Consider the following 17,910-nt stretch of genomic DNA (forward strand, 5'->3'; position numbering starts at 1 on the left):
ACCGGCGCCGCTGCTTCTCAGTCAATTGGCTTCACAAGTACTGAGTGCACCCCGCTTGCCAACAGAACTCCGCAAACCCGGACAGTCGCCCACCCAAGGGCTAGACAAGCTTCGGTGATCTGACGAGGACTTATGTTACCACTGCAGCAAGGTCACATCTACATAGGTAGATCTCAAAAAACATTTATCGGTTTCTTCTGTTTGCCTAATCAGGTGTCTAATCAGAGGCTAACAGCGTCAGCTGTGTCCTGCAGTAAGAAACAAACAGATGGACCTAACTTAGGAAGTGTGGGAGATCATTGCTGGGTATAAGGAAATCCACGAAGATGAGGCATAATACAGAATTAAGCAAAAATAAATTCTGATATTTGCTACAGTAAACCTAAAGCAATTTTGCAGTAATTTGCATAAAATAAATTATGATTTAATAAACATGACTATTTTAAAATAACAAAAAAGCTATTTACATATACTAGCATATTTAAGACTTCTTCTCAGACTCCAACAAAAAGGTGTTCTTAAGCAGAATATATTCTGCTTACAACTATTTCATTCCTTCAGCTTTATTCAAGTTGAAACTGAGTCTGATGAAATCACTAAACTAGAGGTTAAAAATACCGCTTCAGTTGTAAATTTCTTTTATCATCACGACCGGTTTCGGGCTCTCTTAAGCCAATCCTCAGGTGTCGCAACTATGCTGTGGCCCCCGAGCGCCGCGGTTGACGTGTACTAGGCGCGGTTTGCAACCTATGAGCGCAGAACAGGAAGTGAAATAAACTCTGCGTATCATTTCATGAACATTTTCGCACATAAAAAATTCGTTTTCAGACGTCGACATAACAACAGTACCTTCAGACTATGTTTTCCTTAAAATGTCTGCAATGGTCTCGCTTTAACCTGTTTCCAGCTGAGGATATGGGACGAACGAAACGCAACACACTCGAAATATACGGGGGCGATCAAAACGTTTCCGTTCGAAGACCATACAGTCCACAATCTGTATGCCAATCAGGCAGAACCACCGTGGGCAATGAGGCAATCATCTCACCAGCAAACCAGGCTAAAGACACCTGTTTGTGAAAACGCCATGTTCTGCTGCGTAAAGAAGTTCGTCTGCTCCATAACCCGGTAGGACAGGTATCGTCGTCCCTCCAAGGCTTTTTTAAGGGACCGAAGGGGTAATAAAGGGGTGTAGAGAGATCAGGATTACAGGGCAAGTGCTCGAATGTCTCCCACTCGAACTGGCGTAACGTCTGCGTTACGACATTTGCGACATGGGGAAGTGAGTTGTTATGAAGCAGCAGCAGCAGCACTATCCCACAACGCTGGTTTTCGACGGGCATGATGGCCCACGCACATTCTTCATTCTCCAATAGATGCCTGCCGGTGTTTGTCTTTCGACAGGCAAGAAAATAAGAACACGTTGTTCCTGTTTGGACGAATTTGGTAAGACAGGTAAGGTCGAAAAGACGCGAATGCTACCACCAATCACTTGCCTAACGTTGGTGCTTATAGACCCGCATAGGAGCCGCGCTACGTTGCATATATGCTGCAGCAACGCCCTCAAACGGAATATTTTTGATCACCCCTTACAACTAGCATGAGTCAGTTAACAGAAACAAAGGTAGGTACAGTAGATCAGCAACACCATGTTGCCCACACAGACTAAGAGTCATGAGTGGTTTTTCAGCACACTTGAGCAAGAATTTGATGACAGAAATCGCGCAGTGGTTGTAAATCATGGGAAAATCGTAATATCCGATTTTGTTTCATGTCCACGAAACAGACACTACCAGATAAAAAACATATCAATCACTAACAATAAAAGGGCAGCTGCAGTAGTTCGATAAGATTTTTTACCGTATACGACAATGTACCGATTCCAAAACAACATGCGCTCTGTTGTGCGCCAATTCAGCCAGAGCGTATGGTCAATAATTTTGCACGACTTCTCATCGGTTATTGTTTAACATTACCCAAAATTGCATTAATCAGGCGAAATATGTACTTGCTTACGTCGATTGAGATAGAATTGCGATAATTCTCCAAGGGTAGAGCATGTAAGAGCCTCTCACTACTGCGCAGACGTAGCTATTGATCGTTATCCTCCCTCTTAACGGTCCGCAGATTGTCACCTTAACATGGCCTTGGTAAGCTCCGAGATAAACTAGCCTTCTTTCTGAAGCCACGTTTCAAAAATAGGCGACGATTGCGTACGCGAGCTTTACGTCTAGACTCGCAAGCCTACAAACCTCAGCGCCGTTAACCGTGGCCTCTGAATCAAAAATACCTCGGGCTCTGCTTCGGTGACTGGCGGCTCCAAAGGGATGGCCAGTGAGAGGAACAGCGTCACACGTGGCCACGGCGTAAAATTAAACCGGCAACGTCACACATTACGTGGCACCGCACAAGCATCACCACGAAATATGGCATCGCGTAGTAAAGCTGCTCTCAGCGATTTACACCTACAGCTGCGCAGGAGTTGTACAACCACAAACAGCAATAAATTTCCGTCGCTAAACTTTCAGAACAATAAATCAGTGATTAATGATAGATTATTTTATTTGCAAAGCAGTATCTTAAAGCCGGCCGGTGTGGTGTAGATGTGTGTGATGTCCTTAGGTTAGTTAGGTTTAAGTAGTTCTAAGTTCTAGGAGACTTACGACCGCAGATGTCAAGTCCCGTAGTGCTCAGAGCCATTGGAACCAGTATCTTAAATCCTTCATTCACAAACTTGTTACCGTATCGTAGTGCTATATTCATGTTGAAACCAACACGGCAATGGATTACGGCTATTACAGGAAAAACTGTATTTGTTCTAAATGTAGTTGACTTTCATAATTTTAATATTATATTGTAAAATGTTATTTTACAATGAATATTTTAAACCTAAACTGTAGCTTTGGTTTCTGGATACGATCCGCAACACAATTGTTTTATATATGATTATTTTTCAGATAAAACGCACACGATAACAAACAACTTTTAAAAGATTTTTTCCTTCCGGACAGCGAAGATCACCTCTAATCGCAAAGTCGATGTGGCCTTTAGAGCACTGTAGACATCTGCTTAACAACAAAGGCGCTATGTTGTTGTTGTTGGTGGTGGTGGTGTTTTCAGTCCTGAGACTGGTTTGATGCAGCTCTCCATGCTACTCTATTCTGTGCGAGCTGCTTCATCTCCCAGTAACCTACTGCAGCCAACATCCTTCTGAATCTGTTTAGTGTATTCATCTCTTGGTTTCCCTCTGCGATTTTTACCCTCCACCCTACCCTCCAGTACTAAATTGGTGATCCCTCGATGCCTCAGAACATGTCCTACCAACCGATCCCTTCTTCTAGTCAAGTTGTGCCACAAACTCCTCCCCAGTTCTAATCAATACGTCCTCATTAGTTATGTGATCTAGCCATCTAATCTTCAGCATTCTTCTGTAGCACCACATCTCGAAAGCTTCTATTCTCTTCTTGTCCGAACTATTTATCATCCACGTTTCACTTTCATACATGGCTACACTCGATACAAATGCTTTCAGAAACGACTTCCTGACAAATCTATACTCGATGTTAACAAATTTCTCTTCTTCAGAAACGCTTTCTTTGCCATTGCCAGTCTACATTTTACATCCTCTCTTCTTCGACCATCATCAGTTATTTTGCTCCCCAAATAGCAAAACTCCTTTACTACTTTAAGTGTCTCATTTCCTAATCTAATTCCCTCATCATCACCCGACTTTATTCGACTACATTCCATTATCCTCGTTTTGCTTTTGATGTTCATCTTATATCCTCCTTTCAAGACACTGTCCATTCCGTTCAACTGCTCTTCCAAGTCCTTTGCGGTCTCTGACAGAATTACAATGTCATCGGCAAACCTCAAAGTTTTTATTTCTTCCCCATGGATTTTAATACCTACTCCGAACTTCTCTTTGGTTTCCTTTACTGCTTGCTCAATATACAGATTGAATAACATCGGGGAGAGGCTACAACCCTGTCTCACTCCCTTCCCAACCACTGCTTCCCTTTCATGCCCCTCGACTCCTGTAACTGCCACCTGCTTTCTGTACAAATTGTAAATGACCTTTTGCTCCCTGTATTTTACCCCTGCCACCTGAAGAATTTGAAAGAGTATCCCAGTCAAGACTGTCTAAAGTTTTCTCTCAGTCTACTAATGCTAGAAACGTAGGTTTGCCTTTCCTTAATCTATCTTCTAAGATAAGTCGTAGGATCAGTATTGCCTCACGTGTTCCAATCCCAACTGATCTTCCCCGAGGCGCTATACGTAAGTCAATGGCATACTTCACGGATACTGTCAACAACGCTATCCAAATGCAATGAACTTCCTGTTGCAAGAATTTCTCCAACTCTTCCCTACGGGCTGTAACAGATGTAAGCAAGTTTCGTTTCATTTCATCCCACATAAATCTCCATCATTCTACTACAGACTACGAGAAGGTTGTTTTTACATTTCGACGAAATTCGTGATTTCAGAGCTCAATAGGCAGTCTAGTATCCACAATTATCAACTAAATCTTTAACAGCTTCGATAGTGTTACATCAAAAGGAAAGAAAATGTAAAATAAAAAGAGTTAAACAAGATTCTGCTTTTGTGAAACTGTTTTCTGCAATCTCGGAAGAGACCTTTTACATCACTACACTGGTGTGATGGCGGACTACGCACCAACAGATCTTATAAGACCAAGCAAGGGTTTGAGCACGAAGCTGAGCGCACTGTGAAGTGTTCTGGTATATAAGGTTTGCCAGGCGGAATGATCAATACTCAGTGACACGACAGGAACGATGATTTGAAGGAACAATGTCCAGTAACACAGGCTCTAAAATGCGCATACCTTAAGAGCTACGAGCAGTTTTTCATCTTCTATCGCACGTCACTGTATTTCGCTCTGTGGAACTCAGACGTGTATATTTTGCAATAGAAGCTATCAAACCTATATTCAGGATAGTCTAAATTAAAATGTCCTGTGATACCTCGCCTACTCCCAGTCGGCCAGTTTGATATATCCACCCCCTTCCCCCACAAAAAAAGAAAAAACACTCGCAATTAATACTGGGTGGGATTATTTGTGACCGGGAGCACATGAACTCTTCAGAAAATTTGCACTCTATTGCCTATTACCTAATAGTTTTTTCTTTTGTGCGACACAAAATTAAACATAAGAAACACAAAAGCAGTTAAGTCGAGAGAGAAGCCAGACAGTACGCATTTCTTCAATCCTTAGGCCCCAGAATTTTTTTTTTTTCTCTCTACTCTTGCTACAGTTTTAGTCAGCGTGCTTTCCTTTCTACGAAATAATCTACCACCTCATTTAAGTTTGTCAAACGTTTTGTTACATGAAAATTCAAAATATCGTTGTCTAACACTGAAAAGGCAGTTAATACGAATAGTGCCCCAGACTGGTGTGGTTTCTCGATTTGATCACGTCTACTTTGTCACTGTCTGCTGGATAAAACGAAATAGGCTTTTCTAATATTGCAGAAACTGTAACACGCCAAACAAGCGAAATTGTTTTGGCACAAATGGTTATTTTATCTGCCTCATTTACATAAATAGCACGACACAATATAATTCAGAAAATACAAATATCAAATGCCTATTAGACTTATTAGAAGCAAAAAGTTTTACCTTAGGAAATAGTTTCACATTTCATTCATATGCTCCAGTTCCTCAAGCATGGGATCGTACCGTAGTAGTAATACTAAACTGTTATTTATCCTGGAATCGTCATAGTGCTGCACATTGTGTGATGTCCCCTTTTCTCAGTTTCTTCTCCTTCATCGTTATCGCAAACAAATATGTCATCACTAATTCTGTAACTATTCCGGCCATTGTGAAAACTTACTTTCCGGTTAACTTCGCTAACAAAGCGGGAATCGCCAATTTAGTTATCCTGCGTTTATTCTCCGGTTAGGTGTTATTACGTGTGCGTACGACGGGTTTTCCGCGCTGTTCCGAGAGCATAACTTAAGTGGCTGCTGAACGGGGACTGTCTGTACAACTGGGCCTCAGTAGTGTGGCGATATGGCAAAAAAATTTGTCAAAATTTCATTTTCTTGGATACACAGAGACGATAATATGTAATCTTACTTACCTGTTACGTCTGTTAGTCGTTTGTTTCTATTCTGGTGGTCTGGATCTATGGATTTAGCTAGTAATTATAACAACGCTTATCATTCGCACACTCAACCAACCTCATAAATAAATCGCGATTGACATTCACTCGTTCCGGTTTATTCGGCTCAGCTCGTGCAGTCCCTTCCCCTTTTGTCTGTGCGAAAGCTTTTTATTTCTAGATGAGACGGGAATTCCCATGGCAGAAACATCACGTACACGATGCACGCACCCAAAAATCACTATGACTTGTTCCTATCAGTTTAGAACGTGTTCAAAAACCAACAGGGATGCGTTTCAAAATCATATGGACAATTGATAGACCAACGTGCGCTGCATGCCATAATCCGTTCATCATAAGAATAAATCTGATGTAAACATTACGCTATTTATTCTTCCGCGTTTGCTTGAATCTCATTGCATTTGGTTTCACGTGTCGCAGAAGCCGAGCTGTGACCAGTATAGTCAAGTACGATCATAAGGATACGTTTTATGCTGTGTTACATGCACATAGACTGAGCGATAACGCGGGGCTACAGCTCTACCAGCGCATTAAACTTTGACAGCACTGGCCAGCTAGCGGTCCAACTAAACTGCAATGATGTGAGCAGTTGCAGTTCAGACGTAAAACGAGACGAGCAAAGAAACTATATAGTTTCGGATGTCATTTAACTTTTAAAGAAAATGACATAATATTCGGAGAAATTCCAGCACTACCGCGCGCTTCTTAAGTGACCAGATGGAAAGCATGAAATGCACTAGTACTCATCTGACAAAGCATCCTAATTACAAACAAGAGTGATGAAATTTTTTAACTTAAACATAGGGTAATTTTTCTGAGCGAGTTGTGTGTAAGGGTAATTTTTCTGAGCGAGTTGTGTGTAATGCAAAAGCATACTGGAGAGATTTCATAGTGCTGTTGAGTACTGAAGCCATTATAGGGTAGTTACAGTCAGTAGTCTTAATCTCTTCGCTCCTTCCTTATCCGAACCCGAGAAATAAATTTCAGTTCTGGAAGTGTTGCCTGCTACGTTGATAACAAGCCTATCAACAACAGAATCCACGAAGGCAATCAGGCGCCGCATTTTCTCTTCTTTTATCACGAGCCGTTCTATATCTTGTCAGCGTTAGGCAGTGACGTGGGAAAACTGCGTGCGTTAGTTCCAGTACGTCTGGCAGCTTTAACAGTCTTGTTACTTCTCGGGCCAAATCTCGCAACTTGGTTCCAGATCACTTCTGTTGGGATCATTATGTAATGGTACAGTGACAATTGTAAAAATTCGGTATTTGTATGGTGTGCTCGATGCTGTGAAAACGATTGATTTTCATGAAACTTCCTGGCAGATTAAAACTGTGTGCCGGACCGAGACTCGAACTCCGGACCTTTGCCTTTCGCTTGCAAGTGCTCTACTATCTGAGCTACCCAAGCACGACTCAGCCCCGTCCCCACAGCCCTACTTCTGCCAGTATCTCTGTAGGGCTGTGGGGACGTGTAAACCCACTATAAATGGCGCGCGGCAGTAAATGTTTTGAGAAAACGCATTACAGAAACATCCACGTTCAAATGTGTTACTTATGTGTACTAATGAATGGGAAAATAATTTTAGCCTAGAAAACGCAATTATTCAATGATTTGTTGAGGCTGGCAGTGTACACAAACAGAACACACATGACACGACGTCTTCAGGGGTGAGGGTGGCAAAGGGTGAGGCGTAACTGCCTAGCAAAACTTTACAAGCCACGGCTACGTAACGTGTACCGATCACAAAAATGAACCGAGACCTAGCACGGCATTGACAACTTAAGGGCAGAAACATTTTTAAAATGTTACTTACATGTGCCATAGATTCTACGTTGTAATGACCTGCGATTTTTGTCATTTTAGAGTGGGTGAAACTAATTTTATATCCATTGTAAAGTGGCAAATCAATGCCTCCATTTGTGTTGCTTGTCCAGATGTCTGTTAAGACATTCAAAAAAATTACGTTCTGTAAGAGCTGTCTCTTACTTTTTATCTTCTCATATTGTTTTCAGATCAGTGAACACTTAAGAGCTGTTTTACCTGGTAACTCATATCTGCTGTCTACAGCATGAACAAATTTTTTCAGTCCTTGGTGGTCGGCTGTTCCGTACGGCAGCATATCGATAGCAATCATTTGTGCATGAAGAGCAGGTTCTCTCTCTACTTTTGAACTGTCCTCGTAGAACTGACTTACGTTAATTTTTAATAGAGCTTCTCAATTTTTTTTTTTGTTGCACCTCATGCAATTCGTCTAGCTCACTAGTTGATCCCACACTTTTCACCATACTTTCTTTTTAGGTGGTCTCTTAAATTACTTATATTCCACGAATGTTTGTATTCTCTATCGCAGATGGTTAACTTCACAAACTATTATTCCCCACTTTCTTGAAAAAATTCCAGACAGGCGATGTATTTTTACGATCCTTTTCAGAACAATAATGAAAAAGTATTTATGCACTTCTCACACACACACAGCAAGCTTAGATGCGCGGGATTTCCTCGGCCTATAGACAGCCAGTGGCACGTGAAAAGTACTGATCGTTTCATGTCTGCACCATTCGCAACACTTCGCGGCGACTGTGTTCTGTCTCTGTTGCCAACGACAGCTATTCAACAGCTGTAGCACTGTAGTTCCTTGACGAAGAATAATCCCCTGGCTGTGGGTTCAAATAACGAAATGAGTGGCGAAGAAAACATTGTTGGCACACTGTCACCTTCTACGATACCCCGAAGAGCTACACAATTGTTAATCAGATCTGAGAATTCTGTGAACTCGAATAAATAAAAAAGTAAAAACAATGGTGAGATAATTCACCCGCTTCATAAGTTTCAAACAAGAGGTTTCATCATTAACGTGCAGGAGCTTAAGAAATATCTACAGGATTAGGAGTTTTTACAGAAACATTCGCGAACATTCACCATCAACTCTTGGCCAAAAGAGGTTAGTTTTGTCTCATACGTTGTAACCTTCATATTTCGCCCGAATGACTAATGAATATGCATTGCAGTATTGTGAAAGCAGATTGCTTGTAAATGCAGTTGTACATTTTAACGATTATGTGCAGCCACCATACAAATAGAAAACATTACACTCGACAGGCTGTGCTTTTACTATAGTCAGTTTTGCGGGAACTGGTGCGTCCTTGAAGGAACAAGCGCCGGCAAGGTGACCGAGCGGTTCTAGGGGGCTTCAGTCCGGAACCGCGCGATTGCTACGGTCGCAGGTTCGAATCCTGCCCCAGGCATGAACGTGTGTGATGTCCTTAGGTTAGTTAGGTTTAAGAAGTTCTAGGGGAGTGATGCCCTCAGATGTTAAGTCCCATAGTGCTCAGAGCCGTTTGAAGGGACAAGCTAATCGAACACAACACAGGTAACCAACTTACGAACGATATTTGTGCTTCTACAAAAGGAGCAGAGATGCATGCGTGTTAGGATTGCATCGATATTGTGTGTTTTAGAATCACCTTATACATTAACTTGTCCAACTGAAAACACTTGTACGTGCAATGTGAACTCAGAAACAGAAAAGGGTAATAGTGAGAGTTTAATTAATAACGATGATAAATAATAACATCTATTTTAAAATGCATTATGCAGTACAATTGCGAACGCTTAACAACTCTTTAAAATTTCATTTTTTCTTCTACTAACGGCGTTGTATTACAACAGCCTTGTTTACGTTCGTATTCCTTGTTACAAGTTAGTATGCTCATACATCTGAAGATGACAATCTTTATCATGCGCATTGGAAACCCATGTTATTTACTGTAAGTATCTGATCCGTAAGCGACGCGCACGACTGTGGGTTGTCATCACTGGAAGACAAACAAGAAAATTCCCCCTCACGCGTCCCCTCCCCCACAGCAGTCAATCTATTAACAACATAGTATATAAACAGCGTAGACTGGTTGAGGCGCCGCCATATTTGATGTTGACTATATACTATAATGCAATCTATTTTCCCTCTGCACTCCACACTCCATGGATGCAGTAAGATCCGACAATTTGTCGGGCGTCTATTAAAGAAGAATTACATTATAAACTGTTTGACTATCGATAGTTCACCCGGGTTACCGATAGAGTAGGCATATCGATTAATCGATATTTTGTCGATGTTTAACACTATCCTGCACATCCCCCCTCCCCTTCCCCCCCCCCCCCCACACACACACGAGAGAGAGAGAGAGAGAGAGAGAGAGAGAGAGAGAGAGAGAGAGAGAGAGAGAGAGACAGAGAAAATTACCTTGTGCGAGCGGCGACCGTCGATGGCGACGATGAAGCCAACGCCACAAGCATCTCTTTCGTTAACAGGGTCGTACAGGCCATCTTTGGGCGGCAGCGACCAGGGATCCAGGGACATCAGGACCTGCGACACACAATGAATCCTGAAATTACCATTTAGATCCGTTTCAACTGGCCGCTAGCAGCGACCGAAAGATAACGAGGAGAAATATGGAATAAAGATTGGCATACTCTCGTCGAACTGAATTAAAACAGTTATTAACCAGTTACGAGAGAGGGAGAAAAGCGACGAACCATGGAAGTGATTTTTTGGTAAATACGTAGTGACGTAGCGTGCCTACTCCCCATCAGTGAATACTGACAAAATTTCACCGCCGACGTCTCTCAAGAATACTGAGGAGAGCAAGAAACTACTATAAAGTGCCGTGATATGAGTGCAAAATGTTCAAAATATATGTACACGAATTAATGTAACACGCAAGTTTTGCGTGGCTTTAACGAATTCCATTACAAGTTTGTAAATTGCTGCTATGCACGAAAGTGGACGTAACCGGAATGAAAAAAAACCGGATAAATACGATGGTATTCTGTTGAAACATTAAGAGATAACTAAGGACTGCCACAATTATCAAATGTACAGGAATAATAGTATGACACGAAACGAGTCTGTGAAATCGGCTGTATAGAGGGCTTCTTTAACATTTTTAGTATCTGGAATAATCCAGAAAGGGAGCCACACCTTTCGACATGTTTTTGGAGACTTCTGTGATCCCCATCACGTGGGTCTGAAGAAAGAAAATAGTAGCTTCGCCATCAGGTGCAGAGGACCTCGCGATGCTGACAGACCGCCGATATCCTCTGCCGAATGGCACCATTGGCGAGCCGTGCGGACGGGCATCGCTCTCCCGTCAGTTGTCAACTTTGCACACCCTGCGACCGCAACTTTTCATTTGAAGAATCCTCAGTGAGCCTCACAAGGTTGAGTGCGACCCGTTTTAGACCAACAAAGGAAAAAGTCCCGGAAAAACCAGATATTGAACCGATGACCTCGGTACTGGTGTCAGACAGACACGCTAAACGCTCAGCTATGGAGGCAAATGTTCAGAAAATCTAGAGACGTGTTACTAGGGGTCTTCGCCTTATTCGATACTTCAATTTTTCGGTGATACAAAGGAAACTATCGAAAGTTTTTGGAACCAAAGGTGGCTTTTTTTTTCCTCCGAAAGATAACGGCGAGCGCTGAGAAGTGGCGTTCAACAGAAAGTCAACATGAAAGAGAGATACGAGACTATCAAATTCTTTAACTGTATTTTGGTCACGCATCACAATGCGCTTCAACCATAAAACTCTATACTGCCACTACTGCGTGAACACAGGAATTTATAAACAAGTGTCCATGCCATAAACTGGCAATTTATGTAAGGAGTTTCATCAGTTTTATGTTCCATGGATCATTTGCACGACAAATCGTAATGACGTGGAACGAGTCATTTTACATTCACATCGCAAATTAAGTTTGTAAATATGCTTATATAGACTTAGTAATTTCTATCCAGCACCTTCTTACACTTAAGAGTAACAGAAATTCTCCTACTGAATAGAAGGAATTGTCGAGGAGAAACTTCTTCAGCTAGTAAGAAAACTGCTATACTACTCAGGATAGTGCAACGTAAAAAGTGTCCAATCACTGACGGCCTTGCTCGTGGAAAGTAAGACGACATTTTATCTAATCAAAGGCCACAAAACATAATTATTAAACTTTTCACACAACTGACTGTAACTGGATAATGATACGCTCTGTTGCGAATTCCCGTGTTATCTTCAAGTTTATCAGCGTGGCAATGAGTAGAGAATGGGGTACAATAATGTAGCGATACCACTTAACGTCAGTTTACCCACTTAACAGTTGACATGTAGTGCTGGATTGAGCATATGATACACGGACTTATTAACACAATAAAGCTTTTTTTTGTCATGTGAAGTACACGGCTTATGCGACGCGATCGCAGAGGTAGTGCTTTCGCCTACTTGCTGAGAGAACGCTTTCAGACCGGTAAACCTCTTTACGAGCAGACGAATTTTTGCGGCTTCTAAACGGAAGAGCTGGTAGCTGCGGTTGGCAATGATACAAAGTAGATTACCGGGTCGCTGCCAGTCACCCCGCAGGCTGCGAGTTCGATGTGTTTCATGTGGCTTGGAATGTGGTATCGTTGAATGCATCTGAATCATTTGCTTGCGTCTGGAAGTAGTAAGTGGTCGAAATACAACAGTGAAAAAAAAATGTCGATAAGCAGATGTTTGAGAGCGTTAACTGTGTGCGATGTAGGTATCAATACGAAATATTTCGACAGCAGTTCTGGAAGTCGAACATAAACCGAGGTTTAAATTGTAACTGGTAACAAGGGAGGAGGGGTGGGGCGGGGGGGGGGGGGGAGGGGGAGGCGCTAATATGGGTTACAGGTTTGGATAAAATATTTCATGCAATGTGCGCACCTATTTCGGTTTACCGCTCTGTAGTTTTTAAGAAAATTGAAGTTTTTCTGCAAAGGCGTGCTGAAAAGTAATGCTCACGAATTTTTTGTATTGTCTCCTTAATATTGATTGAGACATGTCATGCAAATTACGCGGTCGACGTTCCCACTTTGGTGACGCAAATTTTAACACACTGCCGCTAGAGGGCTCTGAATTCCAGCGTGTAATATGGCAGTGTGCAACGTAACTATGTCGGCGTGTGAGAAATAGCGTGTTGTTATCCCGTGGAAAACTGGAAGCACGAATTTGAAGAATTCATCCACACGGGACAATGCCCACACATGTGCGATGCAACATCTGCAAGAACACTACGCCGTGAGTTTACTGTCATCTGTCATCCTCCATACTGCCCCAAATTGACTCCATCCGATTTTCATATTTCCACAACTTAACGAACACCTTCAAGGACTTCACTTACGTAGTGATGAAGGGATGCAAGCAAAGGTGAGGTGGCTGCTCAGTCAACAGTCAAACAATCTACAGTGACGGTATCAACAAACTGGTCTCTCGTTTGGAGAAATGTGTTCGTCTGCATGGTAACTATGTTGGGAAGTAAACATGAATAAAGATGTAGAATATTAATAAGGCTTGTTTCATTTAAATACCTTTAGGAGTTTTTCACAGAAAAAATTCGAAGGTAATACTTTTCAGCACGCTCTCGTATATATTCCAATTTCTGTTGTCTGTAACTGCTGTCCCTGTTCAAGCCTGATGGAAGTTATTCAGCGATGTATTTATAAATATGCAACACCTAGCTGGTCTTGTTAGTTGTTCGCACAAATCCCTCCTCTCGCTGATTTAGCAGAGAACCTCATTTCTTATCAGTCTTTAATTTTCAGTGTCAACCTGTAACACTACATCTCAAACGCCTCATTTCTCTTCTTGCGTTTTTCTTATGGTCCATAATTCACGTTCATAAAATGATAAATTGCACATTACCTTCTCAGCCATTACTTTCTGCCGTTAAGGTCTATGTCTGATTCGAGTGAACTACTCATGTTCAGAAAAAATACAGAACACCTTGAATGATTAGAGATAGGACGTTCATATTCACGAGACATGTACATTAGCATGTTCTGCAGAAATGATAAACATTTAAACCATTGCGGCCCACGGGTTCAAGGTAAACATCGATATCACAAAGCAATACCACCTACCGGTAGTGCTTGCTTACGGCTCTCGTTATTGCTATAAACCAAAGATAATGGATCAGTGAGATTTCAGCAGACGTGTAGGATGCCTCGCGAACCGTACCGTCAAATCAGTGAGCCTGAAAGAGGGCGCATTATTGGCATGATAAAATATGGTGAATCCATCTGGAAAACTGCTGCGTGTGGGACGAGCTGTTTCGGCAGTGCAACAATTGTTTGCAGAATGGTACACGGAAGGCCGTAAAACACGACGAGATGGGCCAGGTCGCACCCCCCCCCCCCCCCCCCCTCGCTCTCCGCAAGATCGACACATCCAAATGGCACTGCAGGACAAATCTGCGTCTTTCTCGGTTCTGGCGCAACAGAAGAACACATCGCACAGTATCAGGGATGACAGTTCGTCACCGTTTGTTACGGCATGTGTTACTTCCGCGTCGTCCACTAGCTTTGACAAACGTACAGAAACTTGCTAAACGGCAATGGTGTATAGAACGACGTAATTCGAGACAGCAATAGCATCGGATAGTGTTTTTGGACGAATCCAGGTTTCGTTTGTTTCAAAATGATGGTCGCATTTTAGTTCGCGGGAGACGAGGGAAGCAGCATCTCAGTGACTGCATTCGCACAAGTCATACGGCGCCAACAGGTACAGCCACAAATCACGCTTGGTGCGTGTCCTGGGCACTGTGACCAGTGTGATCTACGCGAATGACATCCTGCGACCCGCAGTCATACCCTTTCTGCTCACACCCTAGACGCCATTTTCCAGCAAGACACTGCACGAACACATGCTGCTGCACGAACACGTGCCTTCTTGGTGTCACGGGATGTCAGCCTTTTGCCCTGGCCCGCCAGATCACCAGATCTGTCATCAATCGATAATGTGTGGGCTATGGTGAAACGACGGGTGCAGCGTTGTGACCCAATGCCAAGCACCACAGATGAATTTTGTAACTAGGTGAATGCAACACGGATGGCTATACCACAGGACGCCCTTCGCGTTTTATAAGCGTCGATGTCAACACAATTGGAACAAGTTGTCAGGGCCCGTAGCAGAGCCTGTGGCTACTAGGCAACAGAGCACATGATGAATAGAGATGACTGAAATGTTAATTGTTTCTGCAGAGCATACTAATGTACACGTCCTGTGAATATGAGTGTCCTATCTCTCTAGTCGTGCTGCTTTTTTCCTGAACACGAGTGTACTCAGCGCAGTAAGTGCTGTCTTAGTTTAATAGGAATAAATACATGAGAAACAGAACTGGGGACATTTCTCCCTTAACGAAGTTTAAATGATGTATTAAAATTCTTCTGGATCTTCATTCTACGTAATAAGTTGAGCCTTTGGTGTGTAGTAAGAAATGCCTCCCACCTACCTCGCTTTATAAACGCTTCAGTGCAAACGAGCTCTGGCGGAGCGCAGCTAACAGCTTCTCGCGGCACGCACGCTTCACGTTTGGTTCGTCCGGGACTAATACGGACTATCGTGCGACCGGCTTCCTCACGCCTCTGGAACGGGAAACCCCTGCGTCGTGTGTCCGAGATAACGGGCGGGCGAGGTCGCCGAGATCAGATCAGTTCCTCTCGAGGTATTCTGCTGCGGGGAAAGTCCACCTCGGCGTACCACTACGTAGCAGTTTCGAGTAGGTAGTATCGCAGCTGAGATTGCGCTTACAAGTCGCTGACAAGTAGTCTTATCAACAGTGGCAACAAATCACATTTTCAAGTCTTGCTGTACTAATCCTCATGCGGGACGGTGTAATCACCTAAGAGCTAAGAGGGCGATGTGGAAGTGTCGACCTGCTACCGAAACTGTTTTCATTGTCAAATGTGCACTTATTTTTATGAAGTCCCATCAGGCCAACACAATCAATTTTTCGGAGAGCAGATTCCAGCCATGGCGTATGGTGCTGGAAGCAGATCAATGTAACTGCCTAACCTCATTTTTCGGCATAACGTTTACCAGTCACAAATTTATTTTATACGGTGGAAGTCAGACGGTACCAAATGTTGTAAATAAAACAGATGTTCCAACAATTCAATTCCTTCAGTTTGTCTGTTGCCAAAGTGATACTGTGAGCAAATGCATTGTTGTGATGAAAGACAGCTTAATTTCAAGCCAAGTTTCTCGCGCATTCTTTTTCTTTTATCTTCACTCCGCTGGTTCACAACACCTGCGTAGTTTTCGCCGATTACTAATTTTTCTCTTTTTTTCTTTTGTAAATTTATCATTGACACCAGCTTTCACCCATCGTTTCCATTGCTCTGAGACTCTCACGAACTGATGGACTCCTCTATTTCACTATAACAAATCCTCAGAAACGTAAGTTGGATTATTTTTAAGCCGGCCCTAATATGGCTGACAAACTTGTTTTCAAATCTGTTTGTGGCGAACGTTCTACAAATGCGGTATCTTTCTTACACAATGGTTTCTAATGATTAGCTTTTCGTGCAAAACGTACCGAACTCTTTCTTCTCATATGCTCAAATATTTTATTCAGCCCGTTTCTTCCACAGATCATGTTATCGAAATTATCTTCGAGTCTTTGTGCAGCTCACGTAAACATGTTTCGTTTAAGTGTGTGGCTAAATTCTAGGCATTTACCAATCACTTAATACTACATTTAAAAGATGTCAGAAAAACAGATTTAGTTTATATTTACTTTCTTAGCAGTCATGGATTTTAAGATATTAGGCATACAATGAAAGATTTCTGTGGCTTCATTTTGGCACCAGTTAAAAATACAGAAGCAGACCATCTACAAACCTTCACCAAATTTGGATGAATCTCTGTTGGCAATAAACCAAAATAACGAATTTATGATGCCCATGTATTACAATTTATCTCTCCGAACGAAACACCCGAAACATGACTATTTGAAATATCGTGGTTAAAAATAAAAAGAAAAAAACGCATTTGAGTTACTTTATTATGCTGCGCCAAGCCGGAAAGCTTCCATCTAGCCCGATAGTTAAAGGCTAGTATTCTTACGTCGCTTCTGTACCGATGTCATTAAATGTCATCACACGAAACTCAGGAGGAGTGACAAGAACGGAAGTCGCTTTCCTAAAAAGCCTGTTCAGGGTAAAAAAAAAAAATGAGAGAGAGAGAGGGGGGGGGGGGGGGACGGTCATGTCGATTTCCTGACTAGTGTAGACCATTTTAGCCTGACAGACTGAAAATGACAAAGGTCGGCAACATTTTGTATCGCGCATCCTGCACGCTCTGCTTAACACTGTGACATGTAAAACACGGAATACTCAGCACTGTACCATATGTTACGGCTTTTCCCCGCTGTAGTCGCGTACGGAGTGCGGGAAACATGACTGGTTGAATGCCAGGTGCGAGCGGGAATTAGTGAAACTAGTCTTCGATGTCCCTACTGGAGTCATGCGTAGAGAGCCGAAGAACATTCCTAAATTCTTAACTTAATAATGGTTCTTGAAAAATTGTAAGCAGACGTCGGTTGGATAAATCACATCGATCTTCATGGCTTGCCAATTCTCGTTTTTCAACATTTCCGTGACGGTCAAGCATGACTCAACTCTAACCATTCGTGCTCTTCAACAGCTGTAAACAAGCGATAAGAGCTAGAGAGGACTAAATTTATTTACCTTCCGGCGAAAACTGTGCTCAACGCCGGATAACTTCTACACCGCCCGCCCAAAAAATTTCTGAGACTGCCTTATTCGCGGTGTAAAAGTTAACTACGCTGGCAGCTTGAACTGACAACAGATGTGTATGCGACCAGTCAGTTATGAACAGGTAGTGTTAAAGAGCAGACGAGCGGCCGTAGTGTGTCAACGCCGTCAAGTCACAGATCACAATGGAGCAAC

At 42.5% G+C, this 17,910-nt stretch overlaps 1 protein-coding gene across 1 annotated transcript in view; it reads right to left on the reverse strand.

Moving 5' to 3' along the window:
* Window positions 1-17,910, reverse strand: part of LOC126284988 (uncharacterized) — a 357,367-nt gene that overhangs the window by 280,387 nt on the left and 59,070 nt on the right. Inside the window, exon 2 of the mRNA XM_049984278.1 lies at window positions 10,392-10,514. Coding sequence (XP_049840235.1) covers window positions 10,392-10,508 — 117 coding nt within the window. The 5' untranslated portion in view covers window positions 10,509-10,514. The remainder of the gene's footprint in view (window positions 1-10,391; window positions 10,515-17,910) is intronic.

This window comes from Schistocerca gregaria, chromosome 8 (genome assembly GCF_023897955.1).
Source record: "Schistocerca gregaria isolate iqSchGreg1 chromosome 8, iqSchGreg1.2, whole genome shotgun sequence".
In the NCBI taxonomy this organism is placed as follows: Eukaryota; Metazoa; Arthropoda; class Insecta; order Orthoptera; family Acrididae; genus Schistocerca; species Schistocerca gregaria.